The sequence below is a fragment of the Ochotona curzoniae genome, unplaced genomic scaffold (genome assembly GCF_017591425.1).
Source record: "Ochotona curzoniae isolate NIBS_2020 unplaced genomic scaffold, NIBS_Ocur_1.0 contig_523, whole genome shotgun sequence".
Lineage (NCBI taxonomy): Eukaryota > Metazoa > Chordata > Mammalia > Lagomorpha > Ochotonidae > Ochotona > Ochotona curzoniae.
Genome location: NW_024466459.1, coordinates 231,843 through 245,724, shown reverse-complemented (window position 1 = coordinate 245,724; position 13,882 = coordinate 231,843). Strand labels below are relative to the sequence as shown.

General features: G+C 38.3%; 1 protein-coding gene across 1 annotated transcript in view; it reads right to left on the bottom strand.

The window, feature by feature from the left end:
• Nucleotides 1–13,882, bottom strand: part of EFCAB3 (EF-hand calcium binding domain 3) — a 44,378-nt gene that overhangs the window by 28,940 nt on the left and 1,556 nt on the right. Inside the window, exons 3-11 of the mRNA XM_040989385.1 lie at nt 12,957–13,061; nt 11,214–11,267; nt 10,650–10,754; nt 9,876–9,929; nt 9,223–9,327; nt 9,094–9,147; nt 8,304–8,408; nt 6,438–6,491; nt 1,956–2,060 (exon numbers count right to left, since the gene is read on the bottom strand). Of these exons, the coding sequence (XP_040845319.1) occupies nt 1,956–2,060; nt 6,438–6,491; nt 8,304–8,408; nt 9,094–9,147; nt 9,223–9,327; nt 9,876–9,929; nt 10,650–10,754; nt 11,214–11,267; nt 12,957–13,061 (741 nt within the window). The remainder of the gene's footprint in view (nt 1–1,955; nt 2,061–6,437; nt 6,492–8,303; nt 8,409–9,093; nt 9,148–9,222; nt 9,328–9,875; nt 9,930–10,649; nt 10,755–11,213; nt 11,268–12,956; nt 13,062–13,882) is intronic.

Below are 13,882 nucleotides of genomic sequence, written 5' to 3'. Positions count from 1 at the left end.
AGCGACATTAGAAATTTACAAAAATGGATACAAATTATTTCATTAATACATACTGAAATATTGTACATATAAATATTTATCAAGAGACATTAAAATATAATTAAATATTAAAAATCCACATTAAAATAATTTACTAGGCTGAATTGATTCTATGAGCCCAAAGAATTGGTGAGACTGGTTTACTTTGGAATTTGGACTAATTTTTATCTGAGGCGAATGTGAAGAAAAAAAAAGGATGAATTTTTCGGGGAGATAAATATCTTTAGTTTTTAAAATGCACTTCCTTGGGGGCTGGTGCCGTTGTTTAGTGGCCTAAGCCACTGCCTGTGATGCCAGCATCCCACATGAGCTCCGACTTCCTGACTCTTCCACTTTGATCCAGCTCCCTGTTAAGGAGCCTGGCAAAGCAGTGCAGGATGGCTCAGGGACTTGGATCCCTGCCACTCATGTAGGAGACTCTGGCAGAGTTTGGATTCGTGACCTTGGTCTGGGCCAGATCTCTCTGTGTGTCTTCCTTTCTTTGCAACTCATATAAGTAGATTCAGTAAACAAATAAAAATCTCAATAAATAATCACCCAATTGCAAACTTCCTGTGCTCCTCTGTGTATCTTTCTCTATTTTCTAGTTATAACAATTATCAAGTTCTCCTTCTTTTTGGGGATGGAATAATGCCCTCAGATACAAATGAGCTGTTTGGTTGTGCTTGTGATTTACAGAATGAAAATCCAGCTACACTCTCTTAACCTTATAGGTCCTTGATGGGCAAATAGTGGTTTGTGGACCAGCATCCTTGTCATCTCTTTGATGCTTACTAGAAATGCAGAATCTGGGGTGGGCATTACATATGGCACAGCAGGTTAAACCACTGTGAGCATCTGATAGGAGCACTGGCTGGAGTCCCTGTGGCTCCACTTCTGATCCAGCTCCCTGCTAACGCATCTGGGAAAGCAGTAGGGGATGTCCCAAGTATTACAATACTTGTCACCCATGTGGAAGACCAGAAGGAGAGCGTACAATTCCAACTGTTACAGCAACTTGGTGAATGAACCAGAAATGAAGATCCCTCTCTTGTTCCAGTCTGCCTTTCAAATAAATAGTTTAGATAAATATTTTAAAGTGCAAGAATGTATTAATTTAAAAAGAAAGTCAGAATCTCAGACTGTACCCTAGATTTGACTCAAAATATGCATTCTAATAAGATGGTTTGATGAATCATGCACACAGAATAATAAAGGATCCTCTTTTTGCATCTAAAAATAATGAATAGTCTTAAAATCTAATAGAAGAATCTAATATAATCTAATATTATGCATGCAAATAAAGCAGGAAAGGTTATAAAATAATCTCAAATTCAGAAAACACTTAAAATTAAAAGGTCAATTCAAGGCAGATTTAGATTTTTAAAAAATTATTATGTCTAATCTGAAATTTCAAGGCCTACTAAGAGTGGCCACTTCATTCACTTGCTGTAAGCCTGGGAACTCTTGAAGTCAGGCATTCCGTGCCGTGCCTAATTTTCAGATATGCCAGTGTTTCCAACTATATCCTGTTATGAGTGGAACATTTTAGAACTCATGCAATCACATTGCCACAACATCTTCATGGAAATTTTTGAATTTTAGAGAAATTAAGGGGGAGTCAAGTCTTTTTACCTTTGCTTATAGAGTTATAATGTAAATCATAGAAATCTCAGGAAAAAACTTCTCCGTACCTACAAGGTGAACTATTCAGATGCAGAACCAACAATCTTTTAAACAAAAGACACAGAAATCCAAAAACTCCATTAATTCATTCAGCCTCACATAACAAGTTTTTGTTTGATGTCTATTAGCAGTTTTATGGATTTTGTATTTTTCCTCCTTTGAGTATTGGAAACTATTTTTTGAGGATTTTGCATGAAGGACAACAAAAACATACTTCAAGGAAAACAATTACTATTAAAAAACCCCTTTACCTTTAAATGTCAAATGAGGCAACAATTCATTCATTTCCTCTTTTGTGAGTTTATTCCCCTCACTTGCTAGAAAGTTGTCTAAATTCTCGATGTCAATCACTTCTCCTTAGAAATGGTAAAAAATGAATTGCAGAATTATTACAGAATTACTTACAAAGAATGAAGAATATTTTCTGTGTTTATATACACCATCACTCATGTGTATTCAGATTTAATAGGCGAATCAAAAAAAGTCAATTTCTGTAATTCTGGTTCAAGGATTCAAAAAGTGGCTACAAAGAAGACACTACATTGGAGGTTAGAAATTAGTTGGTAGGCTATTGGAAAATACATTGCAGATTAAGCTGCATATAGGGATTTATTTTTTACTTTCTGTCTTCCTCCTATTGCACTTGAAAATCTAATTTTTATGTAGACTAGCTTTTAACATTTAACATAAAATTTATTTAAAAATGTATTTCCTCTATTTACACCAAGAATTTTATTCATCACAATATACTCAGAACAAATTTTAAATCAATCATTGCAAAAATAATGTAACAATGTTGATGATTAATGTCAAAGGGATAAAACATAATTCCACCACCCCACACAAAAACAATTTTTTTTGTATTTACGTCTGGTGTTTGACAATGCAACTTTACTTTTACATTGTGGATTCTAATACATGTTTCTTACCCTGTTTTGCTTTTTCAAGCTAAAATAATTCTATCAATATGTTTTCCAGCTGCTCTATAATGTTCACAGTTAACATTTCAACACATGATATCTCATTAAATGGATCTATTATGGTGAATGTAAAACCATATGGCTAGATATTTTTGATGTGTTTAAATTTTTACTGTCATGGGTAAGAAAGTCTTCAGGTTTTTTCCTTTTTTTTTTTTAACTCTATAAAGTTATTTCCTCAGGAGAAGTTGCTAGGAGTGAGGAGAGTGGGAAGGAGGCAGGAACAGGTCTGTGATTGTTAACGTCTATTATTACATGGAAGAACTCTACCGTGGTTCAATTTCAGAGAATGTAATGAGCGCTGTTTTTAAGTGCAGTTTATTGTCTTCTCAAGTTATATGTTTTTAGGTCTTGAGAAAAATCAATACAAAGAGAACATATTTTATGTAGTTCAAAGATACAATGATAGGGATATAGTGGTACTTTCCTTCCTTATTCCCTCTCTCCTTCCTTTTTTTGTTTATTTTCTCCTTATTATCATTTTATGATACAGATCCATAGGCTTTGGGATTTCCCTTACCCCCACCCCTAGTCCCCCACACAGTGAGTTCCCCCATATCATTACAGCAGCATAGTTCCTCTTAAACAGTTATAAGTCCATCACTGCAAGCATGGACAATGGCAGAGAGTCCAGCATCCCATGGTCAAGACACATCCAAAACTTTCACTGGGAGTCCCTGTTCGATCCGGAAGTAGAGATGCACACTGCACTGTATCCTCCCATATGGACATGTCAGTCTCCACTACACAGTCAGCATAAATTCCCCCAAGAGAAAAGCCACAAAATAGAATCAACATCAGGAAGAAAAACAGAAATTTACAATGCTATGAAGTGAAACAACATGCCACTGGATATGATAGTCTCCATCATACAGTTACTATAAATCCCCTTAAATTAAAAGACACGGGACAAAATCAACAACAGGAAAAAAATAGAAACTTATAATGCCATGAAGTTTAATCACATGCTACTGAATGAATAATGTGTCGCTGAAGAAACAAAAAAGACAATCGAGAACCTTCATGAAGAAAAGGATGCTACTGTCTGATCTATCAGTCAGTGAAGAGCTTAATGAGTAAAAAAGTGTTTTGAGGAAATAAAACAAAAACAAAAACATGAAAATCCATGATACATAGTTTCTGCTGACCTTTGTTGGTGAGATGTATCTCCCGTAGGCAACAAATAGATGGCTTTTGTGTTTCTAATCCAGTCTACTAAACTATCACATTTGATTGATGAGTTTAAGCCATTTATATTCAGGGTTAATACCAATAGGTGGTAATCTGGTCCTGTCATTTTCCAATGGGATGTTCATTGATGTAGTCTTCTGTTGTTATTTTAGGATATTTAGGATGTTCTTCACGTTTGGTTTTGGTGGGTGCTATTCCTATTCTCTGTCAAGAGAGCATCTTTAAGTATCATTTGTAGAGCAGGTTTGGAAGAGGGAAATTCTTTGAACTTTTCTTTACTGTGGAAGAATTTTATTTTATTTTCAAAGACAAAAGAAAGCTTTGCTGGATATGTTTCCTGGGTCTCTTCTTGCCTGTAGACTTTCCTGTAAGAGGTCTCCTGTGAGTTGAATTGTCATTCCTCTACATGTCAATTGTTTTTTTTTTCATGTGCATATTTAAAGATCTTTTCCTTATGTCTGATTGAAGAGAGTTTGCTTATCATGTGTCATGGTGAAGATCACTTTTGGTCAAGCCTGTTGGGAGTTCTGTGCTCCTATTGGATGTTGTTTTCCAATTCTTTTTCCATATTAGGAAAAATTTCCCTTGTGATTTTATTAAATACATTTTAAACCCAGCTTCTCCTTCTGCACCTTCTGGGAGTCCCATAACTCTTATATTTGGTCTTTTAATAGTGTCTCTTAATTCTTGAATTTTTTTTTTTTAGCTTGACCCAGTTGTGCTTCCAGTGTATTGATTGTTTCCCCATTGTGACAAGAAATATCTTCCAATTCTGAGATTCTTTCTTATTCCTTATTTATTCTATTATTGAGATATTCCACTGAATTTTTAATTTGTTCTACTGCATCCTTCATTTTCAATAATTCAGCTTGATTTTGTTTGTGCTGCTATTTGCTGTGTGACATATTCCTTAAATTCCTGCAGGTGCTTCTTGTTGTTGATAAGAAGCTTTATAACAAGTTTTTTGATTTCTCTATCTCCCATTTTCTCAGTTAACTTTGAGGTTGGCAAAGGCTTTTGCACCTTTGCAGGGGAGTCTTCAGTAATATTCATTGTGCCTTTGTCTCTTCTTTTGCTCTTGGTCATTGTACTTCTGGTTAGCAGAGTGTTCTTAGGGCAGGTTTCTAAGTTGTGTCACCCACAGGTCTGCAATTTGTTTTTGCTTATTGTAGCTGATATGTGGTTCTTTGTTTGCAGTCAGTTGTGCCACTCCAGTGAGTTTCAGATCTGGGCTCTTATGCTAGACTTCTACCACAGCCTTAGCTCTTAGCTCAGCTGTGATCCTGTATTCGTGTTTCACTGTTGTCTGTACAATGTTTCTCCCACTTCCAGTTTGCGCAGTTCCCAGGATTAGGGAGACACCAGGTGTCCTATATAGCTAGCTTGTTGTTGGTGCTAATCTTGCCGGAACCTATTGGCCATTAGGTCTGAGGGCCACATGGACCTTGAGTTGTAAGATGCCAAAGTCAGTATTATTTTCAATATGGGACCAGTGGAATGCACTAAGCTCAGTGAGTTTGCTGCTAGCTCAGCACATGCACAGCTCACTATTGTCCCTGCAATCTCAAAGCCTTTGCCACATTGTACAAATAACACCTGATGTGCCACCTGTGGAGTTCTTGATCTGCCTGCTGTTAGATCTGGTGTCTACCTGGACTTATTTTGGGTGGAACCTGTAGGATGCCACATTGTTGCAATTCACTGAGCCCAAAATGAGTTTGCTCCCAGCTTTGCCCGTGCGCAGTCCTGTCCCATAGCCTTTGCTTCCCTATACAAGATGGTGCCAAATTTGGCTCTGCTGGGGATTTGGGCTGTGAAATCCATCCTGTTCGTGCACCACCTATTTGGAATCTGCTGCTCTGTCTCTTCTGGTCAAATCAAACATGTAGTTCTTTCCCTAGGTTTACCTCCCGAGTTCCCAGTGAACTCCCTTTTCTACTTGGTTGCTGGTGGAGTTCCAGCTGCCAGTGCAGTGCAGATCCTTGCTCGCTGAATGTCACTAGGAAACTGGTCAGTGCAACATCACTCCATTGTCTCTGCTGCTTTCCTGCGTCCATCAGTCCCCAGGTGCTCTTCTACCATTGGTCTGTTCTCTCCTATTTCCTGGAATGTGCCCTCTCTGCTTCACCCTGGCTAATGTGTCTGCATCTAAACGTGTCCACCCTATTCCACCATATTGATTCTCTCTCCTTTTAAATTTTTAAATATTTATAACACATTTAAAATTTATTTTATAATCACAGACTAATGCTCCGCTAAATAAAGAACTCAACAAGTAAAAGCAGATCACTCTTTAGCAGCCATGGACAAAGATTTTTAACAAAAACCAAATCCAAAGGTGTCAATTTCCCTCATACATATTAAATTTTTCTCATACTCTATTAGCCACCACAATCAGAAAATATGTGATATTTGTCTTTGTGTGTCTGGCTTATTTCACTAGGCATAATGTTTTATATTATAGAATTGAAGTATTTATTAAAGTGAGATACTATTCTCTGACATTCATTAATAAGTATTAAGATTCTGTTTACAACATCTTTCTAGTAACTTCCAGCTTACCCTTGATGTAACTGATAGCATCCATCAGTTCTTGCAGGTCAACTGTCCTTTCACCTGGGAGGCAAGCGAAGTCACACGTCAGAGCCAGACAAATTGATGCTACTGAGACTGAAATTTTGTGTTGTGTAAAGTTCTGAAGTTATGAATACTATGAGAATTGATTAATCTTTTTCTAATTTTCCTTAGAATTTTATGGACTTCAAAGATAAGAATGCTATCTTAGAAACAAAGAAAGCTTTCAGTTTATAGTAATCATTTTAACTTCCTTTGCTTTATTTTAAAATTTATTTATTTATTTGAAAGGAGGAGAGACAGAGGGAGAGAAGGAGTGTCAGAGTTCTCCTATCCACTGGTCCACCTCTTATTCCAACAGTCATAGCTTGGCCAAGTAAAGAGCCGGGAATTCAATTCACATCTCTTACGTGGCTGCTAGGGACCTCATTACCCTCAAGGAGCACATCAGTAAGAAGCTGGGATCAAGATATACAATACAGGTATCTCAAGTAGCATGTTAATTGCTATGCCAAGTGCCTGCCTAGATTAAGAAGTGATCCTCAGTTAAGTATAGGGAGATTTTGTAAATGAGCCTGATCCCACATGCTTTTATTTAGTCAGCAAATATTCATGGAGCTTTTTTTTTTTTAAAAGATTTATTTATTTTTTTGGAAAGTCAGATATACAAAGAGAAGGAGACACAGAGAGGAAAATTTTCATTAATTGATTTACTCCCCCAAAATGGCTGCAACAGCTGGAGCTGAACCATTCTGAAGCCAGGAACCAGGAGCCTCTTCCAGGTCTCCCACTTGGGTGCAGGGTCCCAAGGTTTTGGGCCCTCCTTGACTGCTTTCCCAGTCCACTGGTCTCCCACCAGCAGGGAGATGGATAGGATTAGAGCCACCGGGATTAGAACTGGCACCCATATGGGATCCTGGCGTGTTCAAGGCAAGGACTTTAGCTGCTAGGCTACCATGCTGGGCCCTGATATTCATGGAGCTTCTATGTGACAGGTGTTTTATCAGGCCTTGGGGGACATCCTCTACTGCTTTCCCAGCTCATCAGCAGGAGCTGGATCAGAAGTGGAAGTCAGGGTTCAAATTAGGTCTCCAATAAGGGATACTGGTATTGAAAGCAATGGCTTAGCTCACTATGCCCCAGCATCAGGCTTTATTTGCTTGTTTTTCTACTGTTGGTAGTTTTGTCAATTTACAAAGACTTTCTGTACCTTAGGTTTACTAGCCCTTTGTCTTACAACTACTCTCAATGCATCATTTCACTTTTGGTTTCTTATTTTAACTCTTAAACCCCTTTCAGTTCATTTTTCCTCCAGCTCCTCAGGTTTATGGCATTCACAAGCACAGCGGGCCCTGCCAGTGGAATCCTGACACATAATTTCAAAAGTGTTTGAAGATGGGATTTCTTCATGAGTCAGGATCAGTCTTTTTATTTATCTCTACATCACTATGAACTAAAATAGCTTTGAGCAGTTTTAATAGAAGGATTAAATGTTGCTTCAATGACCCTGTTGGTACAGTAGCCTCGTGGCTAAAGCCCTTGTCTTGCATGTGCCGGGATCCCATATGGGCACTGGTTCATATCCTTGTGGCCCGGCTTCTCATGCAGCTCCCTGCTTGTGACCTGGGAAAGCAATCTAGAATGACCCAAAGCCTTGGGACCCTGCATCTGCATTGGAGACCCAGAAGGGGTTCCTGGCTTCAGATCAGCTCAACTCTGGCCACTGCAGCCACTTGGGGTTTGAACCAGTGGATGGAAAATCTTTTCTGTGTAAATCTGACTTTCCAATAAAAATAAAAATACCTCAAAACAAAACATGTTGCCTCAGAGCATAGTAATTCCTATATTACTCACCACCAGTTGTGAGTTGAGTAATTAATTCCTGGAGTTTTCCATTTGTGATTTGAATTCCCATGCTTTTCAAAAGAGATTCAATTTTTTTGGCTTTGACTCGTGGGCCTTAGGAGTAAAGGGCATGAATAGGAACATGAATATTGATGTTTATAAATGAAAAATATTTATCATAGTCATCTATCAAAAACCCCAACTGAGGCATAAAGGCCAAGAACACAAACTCATACACAGGACTCTCTAGAAGCTTGTCCTGTGTGTGTGTGTGTGTGTGTGTGTGTGTGTGTAGCTTGGTTCATATATCTTTTAAAAGTAGGAAAAAAATTGAGAAAGGCAACAACTGAATTACTTTTATCGAATGGATCAGGTGGACTTTGATTTCTTTGTGTACATTTTTCAAGTGGTTATGGTTGGATAATTTCCTCTAGTATTTTTGTGTTTCTTAGAATTTTTTCTAAGCCACAATTCAAATAATTATTATCTATATGGAGTTAGCATGAAAAACAGAAATGTGTTTGCCCAAAATGATCCAGGGGTTGTTTCATTTTCATGAGGAATTAATAGAGAGGATACGGGCATGTCTAATGATTCATGGTTGAAACAACAACAAATCTATTCAAGCCTAGTCAAAAACACAGTGTTAGATACTTACTACAGTAATGTGACTATTTGCATTCCAAAAAAGAATGCGAAAGTACAAGTAGTAATAATGAAGCAATAAATTGGCATAAAACAAAGTTGGCCTGTTTACAACACTAAGCAGAAGGATTCTATTATTTGCTCTCTCACTCACCTTTGAGGGCCTTCACACCTTCTAGCAATCTAGTCTTACGTATCTTGCCATCAGCTGCAAGGTAAGACATAACTTAGAACAGGAGCTAAGACCACAAGAGGATTCGTCAAGGCATCCCTGAATACTCACGGCGAACAGGCAGAGACTCCAGCAGCTGCCTGTGCTCGTCAGCTGTGAGGACCAGCCCCATCTCACTCAGCACAGCATCCAGATTATGGACATCAACCTTGTCTCCTTCAGAAAGATGGGAATATCAGGAGTCATGATTATGAAAGAATGGCTGATGTGCTCCTATCCTTACTTTGAAGACTAATACTGCACAGACTTAAGGGACATGTAGATGTGGACCCTAAGAAAGAGAAATTACACTTTAAGAGAAACAAAAGCCTATGTAAGTCAGGGGCAATTCAAATACCATCATATTACTTGGATTATGGGGTCTTTGGCCAAGAAACAATATTTCATGACCATGCAACAAAAACTTCATCTTGAGTGACATCGACTAATATCACTCTGCCTAAATATCACAATTGCCTAAATAATGGTATGTGAAAAAATATCACTGTTAAAAACTCAACATAATACGGACATATTTGTGGAAAATCCGAAATCAAACAGTAAGATCGTGAAACAAACATCTGACTATAAAGTTTGCATGGGTGTCAGTTTAGTACGTCATTGTTTAAATATCTTAGTTTTTTTTTTTTCTGTACAGCATTAAGATCTTGGTTAATAATGATTCTTCTTCTTCTTTTTTTTTTTAACCAAAATTTTTTTTTCACCTGAGTAAGTTTTTGCTTCATCCATCACCACATTCAAATCAACCATTTCATTTTCTGTAGGAAAAGAAAATTCAGGTATTATGAAAATGATACGAATAATTAAAGCTGTAATAGAAAATGATGGGATTTAGCTGTTTTTCATCAATTTGCTCTGGAAACCTTTAATTCAGATAAGAAACACAGGCCAGAAAGAGAACAGAATGCAAATTGAAAGTCCATTTCCAATTAATTCCTTGCCACTTTATGTGAGGTATTAAATGGTTCAGCACGAATATGAAGCAAGTTTGACTGATTCACTAGACCTCTTCCTTCAAACTCATAAGAGTATATTTCAACTGATGAATTAAAAACCTAGAAGTTTATTTATGTAAGCAGCTGATTCTTGAATGTTAACAGCATGCCATTTTCTCTCTCAAATTTTCTTATGTTTCTTCCCTACCCCTCCAGGTAGTAAGCTGTTTGACAGCATGGGCCATGCCCTAGTTCTCTTTTCACTAGGAGATATAAATGGTCCACTGTGCTCTGTATGTAGAGCTTGTACAAGCCAAATGGGTAAATGAACTCCAGTAATACAGAAAGGGTCACCTGTTAGAACAGAGAAAAAAAATTCTGTATTTTTTTTTTCTAAATCAAGGGTTTGTTATGTGGGTCTCTGTTTTCACGTGTTTTTGAAATAATTCATAAACTTTTCAAAGGGATTTAAAATAATTTCAGAAAAACATTTTTAGAAGACCTAAAATTCCTCCTTGGTACAATGGTATCTGAAATACTTACCATCAACTGGCAGATGACTCAATAGTTCCTCAAATTCCTCTTTCTCAAGTTCAATTTCCATGTCCTCCATAAGAGTTTCCAGCTTACTGACATGGGTTTTCTTTCCTTTGGAAATAAGAGAATGAAAACAAAAATGTAAGCAATTCCAACAAATGGAAGATGCTAGCTTTGAGAACATGTATCATTCTGAGTGGTGAGTGAAATGCATTGGCCATTCAAGTGACCCAAATAGTGTCAAGAGATGAGAGAAGCTCACTTCATATTGAACTATACTATCCACTAGTAGTAATCATGGATGAAAAAGAAGTTTTTGGCATATCTGATAAGTTATAATAAAGATTTAAAACCTAAATGAAAGCAAAATTTTAAACCTGTTATAGTGAATAGTTAACAGTTGCTTTCTGAAACACAATTAAACTCCCAAAGAATGGCAGATTGTGAGGCATACATTTAGAATCAGAAAACGAGAGGAACAATAGAATAGCAGGATTTTAACAAGTAAGAATTTTTAAGAAGCAAATGAAAAATGAAATACATTTTAGTATCTGTTCTCATCATTCTTACCTTGAAGAGCATTTATATTATCCAGCAGTATTTTTTTATGTATCTTTCCATCTGCTGTAAGATATCGTAAAATTCAAGTCAGAAAAAAAAAGAACAAGAAACTGTGCAACTTATAACACATTCATTCATCTAGAAATGTATTCTGTTCTGCTCTGAAATAATAATAAAAGATTAGCACTGCTCTCAGTGTGGTCAGTCCAGTTCCTAGTTGGAACAGCTGGCATTGGGGCTTGTGCCCTGTACACACACACACACACACACACACACACACACACACACACTTCTTTCTTTCCCTTATCTTTTTTTCTTTATTTGACTCTGATCCTTTGGCTTTCCCTGTTTTTCCTGCCTGTGTCCTGGCTTATGACATATTCCTATGTGATTATCTCAAAAGAATAGACCTCATAAGGGCACAATGAATGAAAAAAACCCAAATATTTAGGTAAGAGTTTATTTTTCCTCTGAACAAACTGTTTCCACAGATAGAGGTGAAATTCTGCTGGGACAGAGGGCAGGTAGAAGCTACTCACCCATCCCACCCTCATGGGCCCTATGTGTCCCACTCTCCAGCCCAGGCCAGGTGTGGCCACGGCGCTGCAAGCACCCTTAGTACAGCAGGTGCGCAGTTTAGCTGCTGTGTGGGACACCTGCGTCTCACATCAGAGTCCTGGCCTCACTTCCATTCCAGCCTCCTGCTCCTGTGCTCCTTGGAAGCGAGCACGTGGTGGCTCTAGTGCTTGGGTCCCTTCTACCCATGTGGGAAACCTGGATCAATTTCTAGGCTCCTGGCTTTGGCCTTACCCAGCCCCGCTGTTGCAGGTATGTGAAGAATGAATCAACAGAAGGTAGAAATTTCTCTATCACTGCCTTTTTGTTGCTCTGCCTTTTAAATAAGTAAAAAGTAAATAAACATGTGTCTCAAGTACAAATCTCCTTCCTATTTTCTCTGAGTCCAAGTGCTAAGGAAGCTTTAACGTCCACACTGGCCTCTTGAGAGAGCAACCTGAGAGGAAAAGTTAGGCACAGACAGTGGCCACCGCCTTAGGTGTATGTGGGGAAACTTCAGATGGAAATTGAACACCTGCTTCCCATGGTGCTATCTGCAATACTAGGGATGCTACAATCCCTGGTGGTGTGCAAGACAGGAGGACCAGGAGCTACCGAGCATTGGGATAACGTTTATATGATGAGGCAGAAAGCACAGCAAAAGTGCAAGTTGGCCTCCAGGGCTTTACTGGATGCGTCTGTGCAAGTCCTCAGGAGACTGGATGTGAGTGGCAAGCTGGCCGTGTCACTGTCCACTTAAAATGGATACAAATGGTATCAGTGCATGACCCCAAGGGCCCCTTCTCTCAGCTGCTTATCTTTTTGGGTTTTGTATTGTGGTGAGATAGGACAGCCTGAGGATGGGATGCACTGGGGCCTACAGAAGAACCCTACTCAGCAAGCTCCCGCTGGCTGAATACAAAACATTCTCACTTGCAAATTAAAACATAAATGATGAGGGAACGGGAGGAAGAGGGGGATGCCATTGTGTTCTTAGAATCATATCTAATGTTTTAAATATTCACTAAAAATAAAATAAAAATTAACAATGTTTTAAAGTGAAGAAAGCATACATGACAAGAACAGAGTTTTTAAGTGCCAGAAGCATGTTTTTCTCAGGGCATTTTCACAGTTCTTGCCTACAATCCCACAATACCTTGCTTTCCTGAATGCCGGGACAGCATGCTAAACACTTACCACTGATGGGCAGAATTTTTGACAGCATGGACTGTTCTTGTTCACTGAGCTTGATTCCCAAATTTGCCAGCACATTTTTTAAGTCACTGGATTCAACCATTTCTCCTATTGAGTAGACAAAAATTGCTTCAGTTGAGAATATTAAGATATTTCATTACTCCGAATGATGAAAAAACGTAATCTAGTATGCATTATTTATAAGTGCAGAATGAAGTAGAAATGCCTGAGCCAACTTCACCTATATAGATAGTTATTTTGAATTTCAGTATGTGAAAAGGTTCTTGGATAAAAATAAAACACACTTACTCTGAAACTGACCAATGTAATAGCAAGGAATGACATACGGACTGTGTACTTTCTGAAACACCTATGGTAGTCTTAGGGTGTGAATGTCTGGTCCTTCTCAAAATTCCTATTGAAACTTAATCCCCCGTGCAGCAGCAGTAAGAAGTGGGGTCTTTAGGAGCTGATGAGGTCATGGAGCTCCTTCCTCATGAATAGGATTCAAACCCCCTAAAACAGGCTTCACACAGTGATTGGCTCTCTTTGCTTTCTGCCTTCCACCAAGAGGTGGGACAAACAGCATTTGAGGCACCCCTGATCAGACATCAGGTCTGCTGGCTCCTTGATGGTGGACTTCCCAGACTCTAGCTAATGAGAAATCAAGTTTTGCTGTTTAAAAGTTAACCAGTCTGTAGGATTTTGCTGTAGCAGCACGGGTAGACCAAGACAGACGGTGTCTAGAGTCTACAGAATTCTGTCTGAAAAGCGTATCTCTGGTCGCACTTCATGGCCTGAATTATGGGACTGACTATTCAAAGTGATTGTATTTTCCACTGAATTCCAAAGACTTTGAGATCCACAGTCTTCATTTATACTTTGGTTTATAAACATTATTGGCCCAAATATTGAGCCAGTTAATACTT